Source organism: Lithobates pipiens, unplaced genomic scaffold, assembly GCF_037356315.1.
Source record: "Lithobates pipiens isolate NorthernLeopardFrog02 unplaced genomic scaffold, aLitPip1_a1.2 Scaffold_22, whole genome shotgun sequence".
NCBI classification, from domain to species: Eukaryota; Metazoa; Chordata; class Amphibia; order Anura; family Ranidae; genus Lithobates; species Lithobates pipiens.
The window spans coordinates 345,712,458-345,735,956 of NW_027507784.1; the positions used below are offsets into that span (position 1 = coordinate 345,712,458).

A 23,499-nucleotide genomic window follows, 5' to 3' on the forward strand; every position below is an offset into this window, starting at 1 on the left:
CTCTTCTTCATTGTTCTGCTTGGAGGGTGTATTTGTGGATCCGGCTCTCCTCTCTTTTGTACTTCTTAGGGGTTGAATGTGTGGATTGGCGTCTCTTGTCTGTTGTTTTGCACTGAGGTTTTATGTACAGATTGGGGGTCTCTTTTCCATTGTTCTTCTCAGGGTTTCAACAAACTTGTGGAGCGGGTTTTCTTTTCCATTGCTCTGCTCATGGATTGTGTATGTGTGGATTGAGGTCTCTTCTCTATTGTTCTGCTTGGGGGATGTATTTGTGGATTAGGGTCTCTTCTCCATTACTTGGTTTTGGGGTGGTATGTGTGGATCGGGGTCTCTTCCCCATTGCTCTGCTTGGGGGTGTATGTGTGGATCCGGGGTCTCTTCTTCGTTGTTCTTCTCAGGGAATGAATGTGCAGATCAGGGTCTCTTCTTGATCAACAGAACCCATGAACAGAGCAATAGAGAAGAGGCCTCAATCCACTCATACACCCCCCAAGCAGAGAAATAGAGAAGAGACTCTGATCCACACATCCATCCCCTGAAAAGAACAATGGAGAAGAGACCCCCAAATCCACCAAAACCCCCCCCCCCCCCAGCAAAACAACAGAGAAGAGGCCTCAATCCACTCATATACCCCCGCCCTTCAAAGAAGAGCAGTGGAGAAGAGACCCGATCCACACATCCATCCCCTGAGAAAAACAATGGAGAAGAGACCCCCAAAATCCACCAATACAACCCCCCCCCAAGCAGAACAATGGAGAAGAGGCAACTGATCCACATACAACCCATGAGCGGAGCAATGGAGGTCTTTTTTCCATTTTTCTGCTTGGGTTTGTATGTGTGCATTGGGGTCCCTTCTCCATTCCTCTTTTTTGGGGTTGTATGCATAAATCGGGGACTCCTCTTCATTGCTTTGCTTGGGTTTTGTATACATGTGGCTGTAGGGTGGGGAATGATTGGCTGGGTGCAGTCACATCATCCTGTTGGGATACCTTGAGCAGGTTTGGACTAGGATCCAATCACTCCGAAGCTCATCCCTAGTACAATACAGGGTCTCCTCTCCATTGCTCTGCTCGGGGTCTCCTCTCCATTGCTCTGCTCGGAGTCTCCTCTCCATTGCTCTGCTCGGAGTCTCCTCTCCATTGCTCTGCTCGTAGTCTCCTCTCCATTGCTCTGCTCGGGGTCTCTTCTCCATTGCTCTGCTCGGGGTCTCTTCTCCATTGCTCTGCTCGGGGTCTCTTCTGCATTGCTCTGCTCGGGGTCTCTTCTGCATTGCTCTGCTCGGGGTCTCCTCTGCATTGCTCTGCTCGGGGACTCCTCTGCATTGCTCTGCTCGGGGTCTCTTCTCCATTGCTCTGCTCGGGGTCTCTTCTCCATTGCTCTGCTCGGGGTCTCTTCTGCATTGCTCTGCTCGGGGTCTCCTCTGCATTGCTCTGCTCGGGGTCTCCTCTGCATTGCTCTGCTCGGGGACTCCTCTGCATTGCTCTGCTCGGGGTCTCCTCTCCATTGCTCTGCTCGGGGTCTCCTCTCCATTGCTCTGCTCGGGGTCTCCTCTCCATTGCTCTGCTCGGGGTCTCCTCTCCATTGCTCTGCTCGGGGGTCTCCCCTCCATTACTCTGCTCAGGGTCTCCTCTGCATTGCTCTGCTCGGGGTCCCCTCTCCATTGCTCTGCTCGGGGTCCCCTCTCCATTGCTCTGCTCGGGGTCCCCTCTCCATTGCTCTGCTCGGGGTCTCCTCTCCATTGCTCTGCTCGGGGTCCCCTCTCCATTGCTCTGCTCGGGGTCCCCTCTCCATTTCTCTGCTCGGGGTCCCCTCTCCATTGCTCTGCTCAGGGTCTCCTCTGCATTGCTCTGCTCGGGGTCCCCTCTCCATTGCTCTGCTCGGGGTCTCCTCTCCATTGCTCTGCTCGGGGGGGGGGGGCTCCTCTTCTTTGCTCATTTTGCAGGCAGGAAGGGAAGTCACACTGTGATTGGAGGATGTGACATGTGAAAAGGGGGCGGCGTCCTTTCCTCCTCGAATCCGTTCTGCTGGAAATCCGACCGGCTGCAGCAAACATCAGAAATATTTGATCCCTAACGCTTATTGATCCCTATGGTGGATGGAGGTGGGGGAACCCGCATCGCCTAATTACCCCCCCCCCCCCCCCCTCCTTATGGGAGGTTTTTTCTGTTTTTTTAAATAAAATAATTGATTTTACGCTATCGTAAATGTATGTATAGTGCCGCGCGTTCATTACATGTGAAAGTCGTCTATTACCAATAAAATATTACCCAAGGCAAGCGCAAACCATAACAGCTCTAATAAATCCCACCAACACAAGTATTACAGAACCCAAATTATAAATTGTAACATAAACCGAATAAATTCTGCCCTTCATTAAATAACATTGTGTCAGTAATGACAGCGCGGCACTATACATACATTTATGATAGCGTAAAATTATTTTAATGTGAAAAACAGAAAAAGCCTCCCATAAGGGTGTGGGGGGGGAGGGGGGGTAATTAGTCGATGCGGGTTCCCCCACCCCCATCTCAGTCAGACTGTTCCTGATCACTTGCCCCGCCAGTCTGTGTCAGCATAGTGACAGTGTACTGCTCCAGTGACTGCCATTTTTTTTATTTTTTTTCACACGTTTGCTACCTACAGTACCAATACGAACGCAGCCTTTGTTTACAAGTGTGATTGGTGACCAATCGCAGGGATCACATGGTACAGAGCCAACTTCATTGGCCCTGTACCCTAATCTAAGATCTGCTATGTTTTAATATGCCTTCCCGCCTTCAGGAAGCAGCCGTCCAGCTGTTTCAGTGCAGTGGCCAGGCAGCGGGTAGTTAAAGCCCATGCACCCCAACCTGTGCTGCTGAGATGTGATGAACACGCCTGCAGAACACGCCAGCATTAACGGTCTCTGTACTGGTGTGGAGGTGGAAACCCAGAAAATGCGATCAATGTGATTGTTGCAGGGATCACATGGTAGAGGGCCAACTTCATTGATCTGTGATCTGCCGTGCATGTAACTGCGCCCCCTAGAGGGAGCACTCAGGTGCGGAGAGCAGGAGGATGTTTTAATGTGTGTTCCCGCCCTCAGAGAGCAGGCGCCCAGCTGTTTTAATGCAGTGGCCAGGCCACAGGTAGTTAAATCCCATGCACACTTGTCTGTGCTGCCGAGGTGTGATGAACACGCCTGCATTAACATGCATCATTTGAATAGGATTCCTAACACACCACAATGGAGCAAAAACTGACACGGCACTGGTGTGGAGGTGACCACAGATACTGAGACTGGCTGGTCTGTTGACACTGGGACTGGTGTGGAGGTGACCACAGACACTGTGACTTTCTGGTCTGGTGACACTGGGAGTTGGTGTGGAGGTGACCACGGACACTGGGACTGGTGTGGAGGTGACCACGGACACTGGGACTTGGTATGGAGGTGACCACGGACACTGGGACTGGCTGGTCTGGTGACACTGGAACTTGGTATGGAGGTGACCACGGACACTGGGATTTGGTGTGGAGGTGACCACAGACACTAGGACTTGGTATGGAGGTGACCATGGATACTGTGACTGTCTGGTCTAGTGACACTGGGACTGGTATGGAGGTGACCACGGACACTGACTGGCTGGTCTGGTGACACTGGGACTGGTATGGAGGTGACCACGGACACTGACTGGCTGGTCTGGTGACACTGGGACTGGTGTGGAGGTGACCACGGACACTGGGACTGGCTGGTCTGGTAAAACTGGGACTGGTGTGGAGGTGACCACGGACACTGGGACTTGGTATGGAGGTGACCACGGACACTGGGACTGACTGGTTTGGTGACAATGGGACTTGGTGTGGAGGTGACCACGGACACTGGGACTGGCTGGTCTGGTGACACTGGGACTTGGTATGGAGGTGACCACGGACACTGGGACTGGCTGGTCTGGTGACACTGGGACTTGGTATGGAGGTGACCACGGACACTGTGACTGTCTGGTCTGGTGACACTGTGACTGGTGGGGAGGTGACCACGGACACTGTGACTGGCTGGTCTGGTGACACTGGGACTGGTGTGGAGGTGACCACGGACACTGTGACTGGCTGGTCTGGTGACACTGGGACTGGTGCGGAGGTGACCACGGACACTGTGACTGGCTGGTCTGGTGACACTGGGACTTGGTATGAAGGTGACCACGGACACTAGGACTTGGTATGGAGGTGACCACGGACACTAGGACTTGGTATGGAGGTGACCACGGACACTGTGACTGTCTGGTCTGGTGACACTGGGACTGGTGTGGAGGTGACCACGGACACTGTGACTGGCTGGTCTGGTGACACTGGGACTGGTGTGGAGGTGACCACGGACACTAGGACTTGGTATGGAGGTGACCATGGATACTGTGACTGTCTGGTCTGGTGACACTGGGACTTGGTGTGGAGGTGACCACGGACACTAGGACTTGGTATGGAGGTGACCATGGATACTGTGACTGTCTGGTCTGGTGACACTGGGACTGGTGTGAAGGTGACCACGGACACTGACTGTCTGGTCTGGTGACACTGGGACTGGTGGGGAGGTGACCACGGACACTGTGACTGTCTGGTCTGGTGACACTGGGACTGGTGTGGAGGTGACCTGGCTGGTCTGATGTCATACAGCGTCATTGGAGCAGCCAGACAGTTTTCCTGATCACTAGCCCCACCAGTCTGTGTCAGTAATACTGATCACTGTAGGAAACGCAGCAAAGGCTGCAGCACCCCAGCGCACTACTGCTTGTTTAGGTGAGTTGCAACGCATGTGTTCTCATGATCTTCATGACTAAGCTCCAGGGGGGCGTGAAAAAATACATTTGGGGCGTGGCCTGGTTGGAGTCCAGGCTGAGGTTGCCACTCTACTCATCTCTGAAAGACACCATAGATGTGCGACTTCCTGGGGTCACCCTCCTTCCCCTGCAACACGTGTGTTAGGGACCCATTCAGTATGAAGGATGGCACATTGTACCAACGCATGAAACGCCCGTTATCGCAGCACACTGGTGTGAACGGGCTCTTCGTGTTCTCTGCTTTTCTCTGTTTTAGTATCTGACAAGCACTGTGTGCCTCCCATAAACCTCATGTTGATTTGTGGGACGTAACGCTACATTGAAGTGCGTTTTCGTGTCAGGACTGTGGCGCGATCTGACACAAAGGTGACGAGAGGCGACGTGTGACAAGGACATTACATTTACATTCGGTGGAGCGACGGTATAGTACATCGATCGGACGCAGAGAATACCATGAAATATAATTATCCAGCATTACCGGTTCTCTGAAGTCACTATTGAGAGACTTCTATCCGCAGCCAGTTATTACGGGGCGAGTGTTTGTCACCGTGCCACATTAGAAGAGCGCGTCCTTCTGTGCGACTCTCCTCGCCCCCGGTACACCACCATCGAAGAGCGCGTCCTCCTGTGCGACTCCCCTCGCCCCCAGTAAACTGCCATCGAAGAGAGCGTCCTTCTGTGCGACTCCCCTCGCCCCCCGGTACACCACCATCGAAGAGCGCGTCCTCCTGTGCGACTCCCCTCGCCCCCAGTACACTGCCATCGAAGAGTGCGTCCTTCTGTGCGACTCCCCTCGCCCCCCCGGTAGACTGCCATTGAAGAGCGCGTCCTTCTGTGCGACTCCTCTCACCCCCAGTACACCGCCATTGAAGAGTGCGTCCTTCTCTGTGATTGCCCTCGCCCCCGGTACACCGCTATCGAAGAGCGCCTCCTTCTGTGCGACTCACCTCGCCCCCAGTACACTGCCATTGAAGAGCGCCTCCTTCTGTGCGACTCCCCTCGCCCCCAGTACACTGCCATTGAAGAGCGCGTCCTTCTGTGCGACTCCCCTCGCCCCCGGTACACCGCCATCGAAGAGCGCATCCTGTGCGACTCCCCTTACCCCAGTACACCGCCATCAAAGAGTGCATCCTTCTGTGCGACTCCTCTCACCCCCAGTACACCACCATTGAAGAGTGCGTCCTTCTCTGTGATTGCCCTCGCCCCCGGTACACCGCCATTGAAGAGCGCGTCCTTCTGTGCGACTCCCCTCACCCCCGGTACACCGCCATCGAAGAGCGCATCCTGTGCGACTCCCCTTACCCCAGTACACCGCCATCAAAGAGTGCATCCTTCTGTGCGACTCCTCTCACCCCCAGTACACCGCCATCGAAGAACGCGTCCTTCTGTGCGACTCCCCTTGCCCCAGTACACCGCCATTGAAGAGCGCGTCCTTCTGTGTAACTCCCCTTGCCCCAGTACACCGCCATTGAAGAGCGCGTCCTTCTGTGCGACTCCCCCCGCCCCAGTACACCGCCATTGAAGAGCGCGTCCTTCTGTGCGACTCCCCTTGCCCCAGTACACCGCCATTGAAGAGCGCGTCCTTCTGTGTAACTCCCCTTGCCCCAGTACACCGCCATTGAAGAGCGCGTCCTTCTGTGCGACTCCCCCCGCCCCAGTACACCGCCATTGAAGAGTGCGTCCTTCTGTGCGACTCCTCTCGCCCCAGTACACCGCCACCGAAGAGCACCTCCTTCTGTGCAACTCCCCTCGCCCCAGTACACCGCCATCGAAGAGTGCGTCCTTCTGTGCGACTCCCCTCACCCCCGGTGCATCGCCATCGAAGAGCGCATCCTTCTGTGCGACTCCCCTCACCCCCGGTACACCGCCACCGAAGAGCGCGTCCTTCTGTGCGACTCCCCCCGCCCCAGTACACCGCCATCGAAGAGTGCGTCCTTCTGTGCGACACCCCTCACCCCCGGTGCATCGCCCTCGAAGAGGGCGTCCTTCTGTGCGACTCCCCTCACCTCCGGTACACCGCCATCGAAGAGTGCGTCCTTCTGTGCGACACCCCTCGCCCCCGGTGCATCGCCCTCGAAGAGGGCGTCCTTCTGTGCGACTCCCCTCACCTCCGGTACACCGCCATCGAAGAGTGCGTCCTTCTGTGCGACTCCCCTCACCCCCGGTACACCGCCATCGAAGAGGGCGTCCTTCTGTGCGACTCCCCTCACCTCCGGTACACCGCCATCGAAGAGTGCGTCCTTCTGTGCGACTCCCCTCACCCCCGGTACACCGCCATCGAAGAGTGTGTCCTTCTGTGCGACTCCCCTCACCCCCGGTGCATCGCCCTCGAAGAGCGCGTCCTTCTGTGCAACTCCCCTCGCCCCAGTACACCGCCATTGAAGATCGCGTCCTTCTGTGCGACTCCCTTCGCCCCCGATATATCGCCATCTAAGAGCATGTCCTTCTGTGCGCCCTGCCCCCCAATGCACCACCATCGAAGAGTGCGTCCTTCTGTGTGCGACTCCCCTCGCCCCCCGGTACACCGCCATCGAAGAGCATGTCCTTCTGTGCGCCCTGCCCCCCAATACACCGCCATCGAAGACCGCGTCCTTCTGTGTGCGACCCTCCCCCCGCCCCCGGTGCACCGCCATCATACGCCTCCCTCCGGGGAGATCATTGCTCTCTGGTTTCTGGTTGGCCTGAGTTGGTATTTTGTAGAAAAGCTTTTTTTATTGATTTCGTAAGAAGGATTGTTGATTGTAAATAATTTCATTAGTTTTCATCCCTTTAATTAAAACAGATATTTCTCCATTTTGAACAATTACAGAGTTATTGCTCCATTTAATGATTAGAGTGGAGATGAAATAAAATCCGGCTTAATTAAAAATAAGAACGTTTTAAAGTTTTCCGATCGCTCATCACTGAGTGGCATTATTTCTGTCCTTTGTTGGGCACACAAGGACATCACAATTCCGTATGCCTTGTGCTCTACTGCGGCACGCGATCTATCGGGGTATTAAAGGCGGGTTCAGTATGGAGACCTCCGGTGTGTGCAATTCAAACCTCTGATTAAAGTGATACGAAACGTTCACTGTTTAACCCCCTTCAATACCGCGCACTATTACCCCCTTCCTGCCCAGGCCAATTTTCAGCTTTCAGCGCTCTCACATTTTGAATGACAATTGCGCGGTCATACAACACTGTACCCAAACTACATTTGTAGCATTTTTTTTCACAGAAATGGAGCTTTCTTTTACCATAAGAATAGAGAATGGTATAGCCACAAAGGGGGCAACTTTATTTTAACCCATTTATGCCTAAGGTTGATTTTTTTTTTTTTTTAATGTGCGCAAAAAATTCATATGTTACCCAGAGCAGTCGGATATTAATAACTCCCAAATTACTGCTCTTCCAATATTGGAACAAGAGGCATTAATGTGTTTGTGGCCATGGGGGAAGGGGGCAATTCAATATTAATGGCCATGGAAGGGGGGGGGACTCCATATTAATGGCCGGGGGAGGGGGGAGGCAACGCCATAATAATGGTTAAGGTGGAGGGGGCAGCTCCATAATAATGGCTATGGAGCAGGAGGGCAGCGACTCCATATGAATGGCCATGGGTGGAGAGGAGCAACTCCATATTAGTGGCCATGGGTGGCGGGGAGCAACTCCGTATGAATGGCCATGGGTGGAGGGGAGCAACTCCATATTGGTGGCCATGGGGGGAGGGGAGCAACTCCATATTAATGGCCATGGGTGGAGGGGAGCAACTCCATATTAGTGGCCATGGGTGGAGGGGAGCAACTCCATATGAATGGCCATGGGCGGAGGGGAGCAACACTATAATAATGGCCACGGGTGCAGCGGTACAACCCCATAGTAATAGCCTTGGGTGGAAGGGAGCAACTCCATAATAATGGACATGGGTGGAGGAGAGAAACTCCATATCAATGACCATGGGTGGAGGGGAGAAAATCCATATTAATGGTCATGGGTGGAGGGAAAAAACTCCATATCAATGACCATGGGTGGAGGGGACCAACTCCATATTAATAGCCATGGGTGGCGGGGAACAACTCCATATTAATGGCCATGGGTGGAGGCGAGCAACTTGATATTGATAGCCATTGGTGGAGGGGACCAACTCCATATTGATGGCCATGGGTGGAGGGGACCAACTCCATATTAATAGGGGAGGGGAGCAACACTATAATAATGGCCATGGGTGGAGGGGTGCAACCCCATAGTAATAGCCTTGGGTGGAAGGGAGCAACTCCATATTAATGGCCATGGGTGGTGGGAAGAAACTCCATATTGATGGCCATGGGTGGAGGGAAAAAACTCCATATTGATGGCCATGGGTGGAGGGGACCAACTCGATATTAATAGGGGAGGGGAGCAACACTATAATAATGGCCATGGGTGGAGGGGAGCAACTCCATATTAATGGCCATGGGTGGTGGGAAAAAAACTCCATATTGATGGCCATGGGTGGAGGGGACCAACTCAATATTAATAGCCATGGGTGGAGGGGAGAAACTCCATATTAATGGTCACTGGGGGGAGGGGAGCAACCCCATATTAGTGGTATTTGGTGGAGGGGAGCAGCTCCATAACAATGGCCATGGTCTTTGGAATGAAATGTCCAACAAGCTCATATAGATGTGATGTTTAGGTGATCACATACTTTTGGCCATATAGTATATGAATCGGGAATCCTGACCTCAGAAGAAATAAGGCAGATTGATTGGTGGGGGAGGGTAAAGGTTGGCTGTGGATTAGATGGAATAATAAACTCTCCTTGAGCTCCTCTCCAGACATCATACGATCGTACTGCCACACACACAGATGCTGAGCGAAGCATTTTTTGTGCCTTACACTGAAATCGAAGCGAACGTTGAATGTCGTGGTCGATACATTGTACACCCCTAATGTGATCTACAATATTAATGCACATCTAATGCATACTAGAAATGAGCTCTCTGCATTCCTTAAAGGGAAACTACACTTTATGTGAAGCATTCGTCCAGACAGTTATAAAGGTCACAATGCGGTTGAATTGCTAAAGACAAATAGACTGTGCACTCAAGTTACTACAGAGCATTGTAAATGAGGGGAAGCTCTGCGGACTTCAATCATCCAATCATGTGCAAGCAAAAATGCTGTTTTTTTTTTTCCCTTACACGTGATTGGGTGTTCTTTGCAAAGTGAAGCCTCCTCACTGATTTAACTTCAGCTCCCTCCCTTTCTTCTGAAAGCTCAGATAAGCTGTATAAATGATGGACTTTGGCTGTAGAGAAGAGAAAATTGTAGATAAACAGGTGCAACTTATGTAGGAGGATTTAACCACTTCCCTACCCGGCCACAGTAAAATGACATCCTCTAGTTTGTGCGGTGATGTCTGAATGATGCCTATAGCTACAGGTATCATTCAGATATCAATCTTTCCCGCCGGCGATTCTGTGCACGATAAGAACGATCATAGCGCCATTTCCGCCACTTGATTGTTCTTATAGGCGACGGGGACGTCCCCCGCTGCCATCCGGTGCTTCTCTGGGCTGTGTCCCGTGCCATCGGGGGCCTGGAGAAAGAATCGCCCGCCGCCGGATGATAAGCATAGAGATTTCTGTTGACCAGATGGTCACCAGTCACCTCTATGACTGTCGGAGGCCCGGGGCACGACGTTATGAGGAGCCCATGAGCAGCAGTAAATACAGTGCCTTGCGAAAGTATTCGGCCCCCTTGAACTTTTCAACCTTTTGCCACATTTCAGGCTTCAAACATAAAGATATAAAATTTTAATTTTTTCTGCAGAATCACCAACAAGTGGGACACAATTGTGAAGTGGAACGAAATCTATTGGATTTTTGAAACTTTTTTAACTAATAAAAAACTGAAAAGTGGTGCGTGCAAAATGATTCGGCCCCTTTACTTTCAGTGCAGCAAACTCACTCCAGAAGTTCAGCGAGGATCTCTGAATGATCCAATGTTGTCCTAAATGACTGATGGTGATAAATAGAATCCACCTGTGTGTAATCAAGTCTCTGTATAAATGCACCTGCTCTGTGATAGGCTCAGGGTTCTGTTGAAAGCGCAGAGAGCATCATGAAGACCAAGGAACACACCAGGCAGGTCCGTAATACTGTTGTGGAGAAGTTTAAAGCCGGATTTGGATACAAAAAGATTTCCCAAGCTTTAAACATCCCAAGGAGCACTGTGCAAGAGATCATTTTGAAATGGAAGGAGTATCAGACCACTGCAAATCTACCAAGACCTGGCCGTCCCTCTAAACTTTCAGCTCAGACAAGGAGAAGACTGATCAGAGATGCAGCCAAGAGGCCCATGATCACTCTGGATGAACTGCAGAGAACTACAGCTGAGGTGGGAGAGTCTGTCCATAGGACAACAATCAGTCGTACACTGCACAAATCTGGCCTTTATGGAAGAGTGGCAAGAAGAAAGCCATTTCTCAAAGATATCCATAAAAAGTCTCGTCTAAAGTTTGCCACAAGCCACCTGGGAGACGCACCAAACATGTGGAAGAAGGTGCTCTGGTCACATGAAACCAAAATCCAACTTTTTGCCCACAATGCAAAACGATATGTTTGGCGTAAAAGCAACACAGCTCATCACCCTCAACACACCATCCCCACTGTCACACATGGTGGTGGCAGCATCATGGTTTGGGCCTGCTTTTCTTCAGCAGGGACAGGGAAGATGGTTAAAATTGAGGGGAAGATGGATGCAGCCAAATACAGGACCATTCTGGATGAAAACCTGTTGGAGTCTGCAAAAGACCTGAAACTGGGACGGAGATTTATCTTCCAACAAGACAATGATCCCAAACATACAGCAAAATCTACAAAGGAATGGTTCACAAATAAACGTATCCAGGTGTTAGAATGGCCAGGTCAAAGTCCAGACCTGAATCCAATCGAGAATCTGTGGAAAGAGCTGAAAACTGCTGTTCACAAACGCTCTCCATCCAACCTCACTGAGCTCCAGCTGTTTTGCAAGGAAGAATGGGCAAGAATTTCAGTCTCTCCATGTGCAAAACTGATAGAGACACCCCAAGCGACTTGCAGCTGTAATCGCAGCAAAAGGCGGCTCTACAAAGTATTAAAAGGTCAATGAGTTTCTGGACTCCTGACAGACCCTTGCATCTTCCATCCAGTGCTGCACTGAGGTTTCTGGATTCTGAGTCATTGGGGAAAGCAAAAGAATTGCCAAAGGATCTGCGGCAAAAGGAAGTTGAACCGTATAAAACAGAAAAGGGATATAAAAAGATATCCAAGGGAATTGAGAATGCCAATCAGGAGCGTTCAAACTCTAACCAAGAAGTGGAAAATGAGGGGTTCTGGTGAAACCAAACCACGGTCAGGTAGACCAACTAAAATTTCAGCCACAACTGCCAGGAAAATTGTTCGGGATGCAAAGAAAAAAAAAACCCACAAATAACTTCGGAGGTGATCAAATACCACCAAAAAAAAGCCCTATTTGTGTGAAGATATAAATTACATTTGGGTGCGGTGTTGCATGATCGCGCAACTACCAGTTAAAGTGGCTGTAAACCCTTACAAACCACTTTGATCTACAGGTAAGCCTAGATTTAGTCCTAGATTACGGCTTACCTGTAGGTCCAAGAAATGTCTCCTAAACCTACACGGTTTAGGAGATATTTACAAAAAGACAGGCACCGCTGTCTACGTTGCATGCGCCGTAGACAAGGGTGCGCAGGCGCACTATCGTTGTTAGCGACATGTCGCTGCTAACGGCGATAAACCATTCGTGGCGGCTCCCGTGCGCATGTGCTGGAGTGACGTCATCGCTGCTCCGGTGCTGTGAGTGGCCGGAGCAGCGATACCCGGAAAAAAGATGGGCGCTCCGGACTACAGGGGACAGCGGCGACTTCGCTGGCTCCTGTGTCAGGTAAGTGACACATAATGGACTACTATGCGATGTGATGCGATTCGATGCACAGTAGCCCATTATGCTTTACCTTTGCAGGGAGACAAAGAGGAAGTAAAGCCATCAGGATTTACTTCCTTTTTAGAGTAACGCAGTGCTGAACAAGCAAATAATGGCCTGGTCATGAAGGGGGGGGGGTAAAATCCTTTACCGGAGGTGAAGGGGTTAAACGTGTGACTACCATGCCGGTTTATATACGTAAGGCTTGTAGAGGCCGCCAGTCCGGTATTCAGATTCTCTATATTTCCCCCACTGCCAGACTTCTAGGATCACAAATCCATGAAATATAAGAAGGGGGTCTCAAACTGGCCGCCCTCCAGCTGCTGCGGAACTACAAGTCCCATCATGCCTCTGCCTGGGGTAGTCAGACTTGTAACTGTCAGCCTTGCAATGCCTCATGGGACTTGTAGTTTGGCACCAGCTGGAGGGCCGTTTAGTTTGAGACCCCCTGCTATAAGGAGACCTCGGGGGGGGGGGGTCTCCAGTTCCCGGGATGTCATGCGTGATCGTGGCAGTACACGGAGCTCGGGGGAGGTCATGCGTGATTGTGGCAGTACACGGAGCTCGGGGGATGTCATGCATGATCGTGGCAGTACACGGAGCTCGGGGGAGGTCATGCGTGATTGTGGCAGTACACGGAGCTCGGGGGATGTCATGCATGATCGTGGCAGTACACGGAGCTCAGGGGATGTCATGCGTGATCGTGGCAGTACACGGAGCTCGGGGGATGTCCTGCGTGATTGTGGCAGTACACGGAGCTCGGGGGAGGTCATGCGTGATTGTGGCAGTACACGGAGCTCGGGGGATGTCATGCATGATCGTGGCAGTACACGGAGCTCGGGGGATGTCATGCGTGATTGTGGCAGTACACGGAGCTCGGGGGATGTCATGCATGATCGTGGCAGTACACGGAGCTCGGGGGAGGTCATGCGTGATTGTGGCAGTACACGGAGCTCGGGGGATGTCATGCATGATCGTGGCAGTACACGGAGCTCGGGGGATGTCCTGCGTTATTGTGGCAATACACGGAGCTCAGGGGATGTCATGCATGATCGTGGCAGTACACGGAGCTCGGGGGATGTCCTGCGTGATTGTGGCAGTACACGGAGCTCGGGGGATGCAATGCGTGATCGTGGCAGTACACGGAGCTCGGGGGATGTCATGCGTGATCGTGGCAGTACACGGAGCTCGGGGGATGTCATGCGTGATTGTGGCAGTACACGGAGCTCGGGGGATGTCATGCGTGATTGTGGCAGTACACGGAGCTCGGGGGATGTCATGCGTGATTGTGGCAGTACACGGAGCTCGGGGGATGTCATGCGTGATTGTGGCAGTACACGGAGCTCGGGGGATGTCATGCGTGATTGTGGCAGTACACGGAGCTCGGGGATGTCCTGTGTGATCATGGCAGTACACGGTGCTCGGGGATGTCATGCGTGATTGTGGCAGTACACGGAGCTCGGGGATGTCCTGCGTGATCGTGGCAGTACACGGTGCTCGGGGATGTCATGCGTGATTGTGGCAGTACACGGAGCTCGGGGATGTCCTGCGTGATCGTGGCAGTACACGGTGCTCGGGGGAGGTCATGCGTGATTGTGGCAGTACACGGAGCTCGGGGGATGTCATGCATGATCGTGGCAGTACACGGAGCTCAGGGGATGTCATGCGTGATCGTGGCAGTACACGGAGCTCGGGGGATGTCCTGCGTGATTGTGGCAGTACACGGAGCTCGGGGGATGTCATGCGTGATTGTGGCAGTACACGGAGCTCGGGGGAGGTCATGCGTGATTGTGGCAGTACACGGAGCTCGGGGGATGTCATGCATGATCGTGGCAGTACACGGAGCTCGGGGGATGTCATGCGTGATTGTGGCAGTACACGGAGCTCGGGGGATGTCATGCATGATCGTGGCAGTACACGGAGCTCAGGGGATGTCATGCGTGATCGTGGCAGTACACGGAGCTCGGGGGATGTCCTGCGTGATTGTGGCAGTACACGGAGCTCGGGGGATGTCATGCGTGATTGTGGCAGTACACGGAGCTCGGGGGAGGTCATGCGTGATTGTGGCAGTACACGGAGCTCGGGGGATGTCATGCATGATCGTGGCAGTACACGGAGCTCGGGGGATGTCATGCGTGATTGTGGCAGTACACGGAGCTCGGGGGATGTCATGCATGATCGTGGCAGTACACGGAGCTCGGGGGAGGTCATGCGTGATTGTGGCAGTACACGGAGCTCGGGGGATGTCATGCATGATCGTGGCAGTACACGGAGCTCGGGGGATGTCCTGCGTTATTGTGGCAATACACGGAGCTCAGGGGATGTCATGCATGATCGTGGCAGTACACGGAGCTCGGGGGATGTCCTGCGTGATTGTGGCAGTACACGGAGCTCGGGGGATGCAATGCGTGATCGTGGCAGTACACGGAGCTCGGGGGATGTCATGCGTGATCGTGGCAGTACACGGAGCTCGGGGGATGTCATGCGTGATTGTGGCAGTACACGGAGCTCGGGGGATGTCATGCGTGATTGTGGCAGTACACGGAGCTCGGGGGATGTCATGCGTGATTGTGGCAGTACACGGAGCTCGGGGGATGTCATGCGTGATTGTGGCAGTACACGGAGCTCGGGGGATGTCATGCGTGATTGTGGCAGTACACGGAGCTCGGGGATGTCCTGTGTGATCATGGCAGTACACGGTGCTCGGGGATGTCATGCGTGATTGTGGCAGTACACGGAGCTCGGGGATGTCCTGCGTGATCGTGGCAGTACACGGTGCTCGGGGATGTCATGCGTGATTGTGGCAGTACACGGAGCTCGGGGATGTCCTGCGTGATCGTGGCAGTACACGGTGCTCGGGGATGTCATGCGTGATTGTGACAGTACACGGAGCTCGGGGGATGTCATGCGTGATTGTGGCAGTACACGGAGCTCGGGGGATGTCATGCGTGATTGTGGCAGTACACGGAGCTCGGGGGATGTCATGCGTGATTGTGGCAGTACACGGAGCTCGGGGGATGTCATGCGTGATTGTGGCAGTACACGGAGCTCGGGGATGTCCTGTGTGATCATGGCAGTACACGGTGCTCGGGGATGTCATGCGTGATTGTGGCAGTACACGGAGCTCGGGGATGTCCTGCGTGATTGTGGCAGTACACGGAGCTCGGGGGATGTCATGCGTGATTGTGGCAGTACACGGAGCTCGGGGGAGGTCATGCGTGATTGTGGCAGTACACGGAGCTCGGGGGATGTCATGCATGATCGTGGCAGTACACGGAGCTCGGGGGATGTCATGCGTGATTGTGGCAGTACACGGAGCTCGGGGGATGTCATGCATGATCGTGGCAGTACACGGAGCTCGGGGGAGGTCATGCGTGATTGTGGCAGTACACGGAGCTCGGGGGATGTCATGCATGATCGTGGCAGTACACGGAGCTCGGGGGATGTCCTGCGTTATTGTGGCAATACACGGAGCTCAGGGGATGTCATGCATGATCGTGGCAGTACACGGAGCTCGGGGGATGTCCTGCGTGATTGTGGCAGTACACGGAGCTCGGGGGATGCAATGCGTGATCGTGGCAGTACACGGAGCTCGGGGGATGTCATGCGTGATCGTGGCAGTACACGGAGCTCGGGGGATGTCATGCGTGATTGTGGCAGTACACGGAGCTCGGGGGATGTCATGCGTGATTGTGGCAGTACACGGAGCTCGGGGGATGTCATGCGTGATTGTGGCAGTACACGGAGCTCGGGGGATGTCATGCGTGATTGTGGCAGTACACGGAGCTCGGGGGATGTCATGCGTGATTGTGGCAGTACACGGAGCTCGGGGATGTCCTGTGTGATCATGGCAGTACACGGTGCTCGGGGATGTCATGCGTGATTGTGGCAGTACACGGAGCTCGGGGATGTCCTGCGTGATCGTGGCAGTACACGGTGCTCGGGGATGTCATGCGTGATTGTGGCAGTACACGGAGCTCGGGGATGTCCTGCGTGATCGTGGCAGTACACGGTGCTCGGGGATGTCATGCGTGATTGTGACAGTACACGGAGCTCGGGGGATGTCATGCGTGATTGTGGCAGTACACGGAGCTCGGGGGATGTCATGCGTGATTGTGGCAGTACACGGAGCTCGGGGGATGTCATGCGTGATTGTGGCAGTACACGGAGCTCGGGGGATGTCATGCGTGATTGTGGCAGTACACGGAGCTCGGGGATGTCCTGTGTGATCATGGCAGTACACGGTGCTCGGGGATGTCATGCGTGATTGTGGCAGTACACGGAGCTCGGGGATGTCCTGCGTGATCGTGGCAGTACACGGTGCTCGGGGATGTCATGCGTGATTGTGGCAGTACACGGAGCTCGGGGATGTCCTGCGTGATCGTGGCAGTACACGGTGCTCGGGGATGTCATGCGTGATCGTGGCAGTACACGGAGCTCGGGGGATGTCATGCGTGATTGTGACAGTACACGGAGCTCGGGGGATGTCATGCGTGATCGTGGCAGTACACGGAGCTCGGGGGATGGAAGGCCGCACGTCGCTCATCAGCTGTCTTGTTTGTTTGCAGCTTCATCACCTCTCTGGGGGTCAGTTACACGATGCTCTGCTCGGACAATTACCCCAGCGTCCTGGCCTTCTGCTTCCTGGACGAGCTGCAGAAAGAGTTCATCACCACCTACGAGATGGTTCACATCAACACCGCCATCCGCCCCTACTCCTTCATCGAGTTCGGTAAGTGGCCGCGAGGCGACGCTCTCCTCTTCTTCAGGCGCTGCACGTCGTTATTACCAGGCAACCGCTACAGAGACGCAGTGTTTATAAACATTGATCAGACAAGAGATGGAGAGATACAAAGTAACATTGTTTATAAACATTGATCACATGGGAGATGGAGAGATACAAAGTAACATTGTTTATAAACATTGATCAGACAGGAGATGGAGAGATACAAAGTAACATTGTTTACAAATATTAATCAAGCAAGAGATAGATACAAAGTAAGATTGTTTATAAACACTGATCAGGCAGGAGATAGATACAAAGTAACATTGTTTATAAACCTTGATCAGACAGAAGAGGCAAAGTAAAATTATTTATAAACATCGTTCGGACAAGAGATAAATATAAAGAAACTTTGTTTGTAAACATGGTTCAGACAAGAGAGAGAGATACATAGTAACATTGTTTACAAATATCAAGCAGGAGATTAAGAGATACAAAGAAAGATTGGTTATAAACATTGATCAGACAGGAGATAGAGAAATACATAGTAACATTGTTTACAAATATTAGTCAAGCAGGAGATGGAGAGCTACAAAGAAGGATTGCTTATAAACATTGATCAGACAGGAGATAGAGAGATACAAAGTAACATTGTTTATAAACATCGATCAGACAGGAGATAGAGAGATGCAAAGTAACATTGCCTGTTTGCCGTCTGATAATTTTTTATAAACAGTGTTACTTTGTATCTCTCTATCTCCTGTCTGAACGATGTTTATAAACAATTTTACTTTGTATCTCTCCATCTCCTATCTGATCGGTGTTTATAAACAATGTTACTTTGTATCTCTCCATCTCCTGTCTGAACAATGTTTATAAACAATGTTACTTTGTATCTCTCCATCTCCTGTCTGATCGATGTTTATAAACAATTTTACTTTGTATCTCTCTATCTCCTGTCTTAACGATGTTTATAAGCAATGTTACTTTATATCTCTCGATCTCCTGTTTGATCGATGTTTATAAACAATGTTACTTTGTATTTCTCGATCTCCTGTCTGAACGATGTTTATAAACAATGTTACTTTGTATCTCTCCATCTCCTGTCTGAACGATGTTTATAAGCAATGTTACTTTGTATCTCTCCATCTCCTGTTTGATCGATGTTTATAAACAATGTTACTTTGTATCTCTCTATCTCCTGTCTGAACGATGTTTATAAACAATGTTACTTTGTATCTATATCTCCTGTCTGAACGATGTTTATAAACAATGTTACTTTGTATCTCTCCATCTCCTGTATGAACAATGTTTATAAACAATGTCACTTTGTATCTCTCTATCTCCTGTCGGAACGATGTTTATAAACAATGTTACTTTGCATCTCTCTATCTCCTCAGCCCTGATGCAAGCATTGGGTTTGTTCTTGGGAGAAGTTATGCAAATATTGAAATGCCCTGATAGGTGGATGTCAGTCTGGGGGAGTGGGCGTTTCTAGACAGGCCCTGGTAACGCCCACATGTGATGCTGAGCCTCAATGATTGAAAGAAACGAAATCCAGTGAATGAAAGGGGCGGGGCCAGGGGCTCAGGCTGGGAAGGAAAGGGCTAGATGATGCTGCACATCCTCCAGCCAGGAAAATGGGCTTCTCTGCATTTTCTAATGCACATGGTGAGAAGCTCACAGTGTGCGGTGAAATCGGAAGGAAGCCGTTTCAGTCCAGGAGAGGAGCCGCTACACCTACAGGACAGGAGGGGAGGCCATAAATCGGATAACCTTTTGCTTGTATCCTTCCTAAGTGACACTTGTGGGATTGTTGGTGCGCGGCTCCGAGCGCCTCGCCGCCTTCGGTGTCCGGACACTCGGCGCCCCCGCTCGCTCCTTTGTGCCCAGACAAAGCCGGCACTCTATTCTTAGAGCTCCATTCAGTGACATTTTGCTGCGCAGATAAAATGTTTTGTGGCGTGATTTAGCGGCTGTGCGCGCTGACACCTCATAAAACGCATGACTCTGCCCCGATGGAGCGCCGGCGGCCTTTTTTACTGGTAACAAACTGCGAAGTGAGTCCAATAAATAGAGAGCCGGGTAACAAGCAGCGGCGAATTATAGAGGCGGCTGGCTGATAAGTAAGGCGTTTAGAAGAAGGTAAATTACTTTCTGCTGCGGGAAGATGGCCGGGGTGATAAACGACGCGCCCATCGCCGCCGACAGGGTGCAGCGCCGATAATATAAGACGGCCGGAAAAGGTGGGACGTAATTTAATGAAAGCGGACATTCCCTAATGCGTTTCGTCTCATCCGACAGATAATTTCATACAGAAGACGAAGCAGCGGTTCAATAACCCGCGATCGCTCTCCACCAAGATGAATCTCGCCGACATGCAGACGGAAATCCGCCTGCGGCCACCGTACCAGGTATCGTCGCAGGAGCTCGGAATGGAGAATGGCGTCCGCCATCGGAAGGATCTGGAATATAAAGGCATTGGTAAGGACCTCCACTCACAGGTAACGCCCCCATATCGGGGGATGAGGTGTTCATAGGGGCCCCCGGGCGCTCCGGATACACACAGACCTCGTTCATATGGTTGTACTACAGTGAACCTCCATGCGAGGGCCGTGTTTGCCCCCCCAATGGGCATTTACAGGCATTCCATGCATCCCCATGCAGGCAGGTCCCGATGTGAATTGGAACGCAGTGACTGCACAGACAAGTTTGTCAGCCATGTGGGTGCGGTGCCGCCCCGAACGCACATTGTCTGCATTCAAGGCCCTGCACCCGCACTTGCATGGATGTCAGATCTGGAGCACCAGCTGTGTCCATGCAGCCACTGCGTCCCAACTGAAATGAATGGAACTGTCTGTATGGGGATGCAGGGGTACCCCTGTGCAAGCATTGCCCTCACACAGGCATACGCTATAGTGCACTGCAAAGAGACTCAAACAACAGGGGGCGCCACCATGTAGAAATTTATTACCAACACATGTAGAAATAAAAAAATGCACCCACATATTACAATGGATAAAGGGAACATTCGATAGTCCTGTGAACATCTGCAGAGTGTGCCAGGGAAGCGGGCAGGTATTGCAGAGCAGCGGCTGTGGAACCCTGTGCAGAGTTCACCAGGGAAGAGACCAGGTATTGCAGAGCAGTGCCTGGAAGTGGCTGTTAAAAACATGCAGAGTTCACCAGGGAAGCGGAAAGGTATTGCAGAGCAGTGCCTGGAAGTGGCTGTGGAAGCCATGCAGAGTGCGCCAGGGAAGTGGTAAGGTATTGCAGAGCAGTGCCTGGAAGTGGCTGTGGAAGCCATGCAGAGTGCGCCAGGGAAGCGGTAAGGTATTGCAGAGCAGTGCCTGGAAGTGGCTGTGGAAGCCATGCAGAGTGCGCCAGGGAAGTGGTAAGGTATTGCAGAGCAGTGCCTGGAAGTGGCTGTGGAAGCCATGCAGAGTTCACCAGGGAAGCGGAAAGGTATTGCAGAGCAGTGCCTGGAAACAGCTGTGGAAGCCATGCAGAGTGCGCCAGGGAAGCGGTAAGGTATTGCAGAGCAGTGCCTGGAAGTGGCTGTGGAAGCCATGCAGAGTGCGCCAGGGAAGTGGTAAGGTATTGCAGAGCAGTGCCTGGAAGGGGCTGTGGAACCCATGCAGAGTGCGCCAGGGAAGTGGTAAGGTATTGCAGAGCAGTGCCTGGAAGCGGCTGTGGAAGCCATGCAGAGTGCGCCAGGGAAGTGGTAAGGTATTGCAGAGCAGTGCCTGGAAGTGGCTGTGGAAGCCATGCAGAGTGCGCCAGGGAAGTGGTAAGGTATTGCAGAGCAGTGCCTGGAAGTGGCTGTGGAAGCCATGCAGAGTGCGCCAGGGAAGTGGTAAGGTATTGCAGAGCAGTGCCTGGAAGCGGCTGTGGAAGCCATGCTGAGTGCGCCAGGGAATAGACCAGGTATTGCAGAGCAGCACATGAAAGCGGCTGTGGAACCTATTCAGTTTGTCATAGAAGCAATGCGCCCCCTCCCCCCTTCCCAAGCACTGATGTCATTCCGCTCCCTTGCTCTGCAGGGATCCCTTTCTTCTTTGGCTTCAATGTTCCTCATTGCTTTCTACAAAACTGAGGCTTATCTGAGCTGGAAAAAGTTATACCTGGGCAGGAATTCTGCTTATTTTTGTCCAGTAGCCACTCACCTGAAGGTAGCAGCATAACCCAAGCAGACATAAATAGGAAGTGCCCTGTGTCCTATCATGAACTCAAAGACATTTTTTTACAGGTAAGACCCCTTTCACACTGCCAGCGTTTTTCAGGAGCTACAGCACTAAAAATAGCGCCTGAAAAAAGCAGCTCCATTCACTACAGTGTGAAAGGCCGGGGGCTTTCCCACTGGAGCAGTGCGCTGGCAGGACGTCACAAAAAGTCCTGCCAGCAGCTTCTTTGGAGCGGTGAAGGAGCAATGAACTCGCCCTCCACCGCTGCTCCCCATTGAAATCAGGGAGGCAGCGATGCGATACCGCCAGCAAAACGCCACTCCGCCAGCATTTTGCGGGCGGATTTAACCCCCTTTTGGTCGCTTTATCGCCGACGCCCGGGGCAGCTTGGTGTGAAAGCCGACTAAATCAAAAATCTATTTTTTTATTTATTTTTTTACCAGTTGTCACATGACTATTGTCTTCCAGTTTTTAGAGACTGGTATAGGTGGCACCAGAAGTGCCACTTGCTGGGACTACAGTTTTCACCCCTTGTGATAGTTCTGTATAATCAGCACTGCTCTGAACAGGGGAAAGGCCATTAGTAACAAATACTGAGTTCCCGGGTCTGTACACCCGCTGTGCCCATTATGAGGGGTTCCCACCATCCCTGTGCTGAGTTCTTGGGTCTGTACACCCGCTGTGCCCATTATGAGGGGTTCCCACCATCCCTGTGCTGAGTTCTTGGGTCTGTATACCCGCTGTGCCCATTATGAGGGGTTCCCACCATCCCTGTGCTGAGTTCCCGGGTCTGTACACCCGCTGTGCCCATTATGAGGGATCCCCACCATCCCTGTGCTGAGTTCCCGGGTCTGTACACCCGCTGTGCCCATTATGAGTTGTTCACATTATCCCTGTGCTGAGTTCCTGGGTCTGTACACCCGCTGTGCCCATTATGAGGGGTTCACACCATCCCTGTGCTGAGTTCTTGGGTCTGTATACCCGCTGTGCCCATTATGAGGGGTTCCCACCATCCCTGTGCTGAGTTCCCGGGTCTGTACACCCGCTGTGCCCATTATGAGGGATCCCCACCATCCCTGTGCTGAGTTCCCGGGTCTGTACACCCGCTGTGCCCATTATGAGGGGTTCCCACCATCCCTGTGCTGAGTTCCCAGGTCTGTACACCTGCTGTGCCCATTATGAGGGATCCCCACCATCCCTGTGCTGAGTTCCCGGGTCTGTACACCCGCTGTGCCCATTATGAGGGGTTCCCACCATCCCTGTGCTGAGTTCTTGGGTCTGTACAGTACACCCGCTGTGCCCATTATGAGTTGTTCACATTATCCCTGTGCTGAGTTCCTGGGTCTGTACACCCGCTGTGCCCATTATGAGGGATCCCCGCCATCCATGTGCTGAGTTCCCAGGTCTGTACACCCACTGTGCCCATTATGAGTTGTTCACATTATCCCTGTGCTGAGTTCCTGGGTCTGTACACCCGCTGTGCCCATTATGAGGGATCCCCGCCATCCATGTGCTGAGTTCCCAGGTCTGTACACCCACTGTGCCCATTATGAGTTGTTCACATTATCCCTGTGCTGAGTTCCTGGGTCTGTACACCCGCTGTGCCCATTATGAGGGGTTCCCGCCATCCATGTGCTGAGTTCCCAGGTCTGTACACCCACTGTGCCCATTATGAGGGGTTCCCACCATCCCTGTGCTGAGTTCCCGGGTCTGTACACCCGCTGTGCCCATTATGAGGGGTTTCCTCCATCCCTGTGCTGAGTTCCCAGGTCTGTACACCCGCTGTGCCCATTATGAGGGGTTTCCTCCATCCCTGTGCTGAGTTCCCGGG

The 23,499-nt window shown here is 52.4% G+C and overlaps 1 protein-coding gene across 1 annotated transcript in view; it reads left to right on the forward strand.

Annotated features, from left to right (window-relative positions):
• The window catches only part of SEC22A (SEC22 homolog A, vesicle trafficking protein), a 59,586-nt gene that overhangs the window by 18,844 nt on the left and 17,243 nt on the right, over nucleotides 1-23,499 (forward strand). The window contains exons 3-4 of the mRNA XM_077449729.1: nucleotides 17,330-17,493; nucleotides 19,789-19,968. Coding sequence (XP_077305855.1) covers nucleotides 17,330-17,493; nucleotides 19,789-19,968 — 344 coding nt within the window. The remainder of the gene's footprint in view (nucleotides 1-17,329; nucleotides 17,494-19,788; nucleotides 19,969-23,499) is intronic.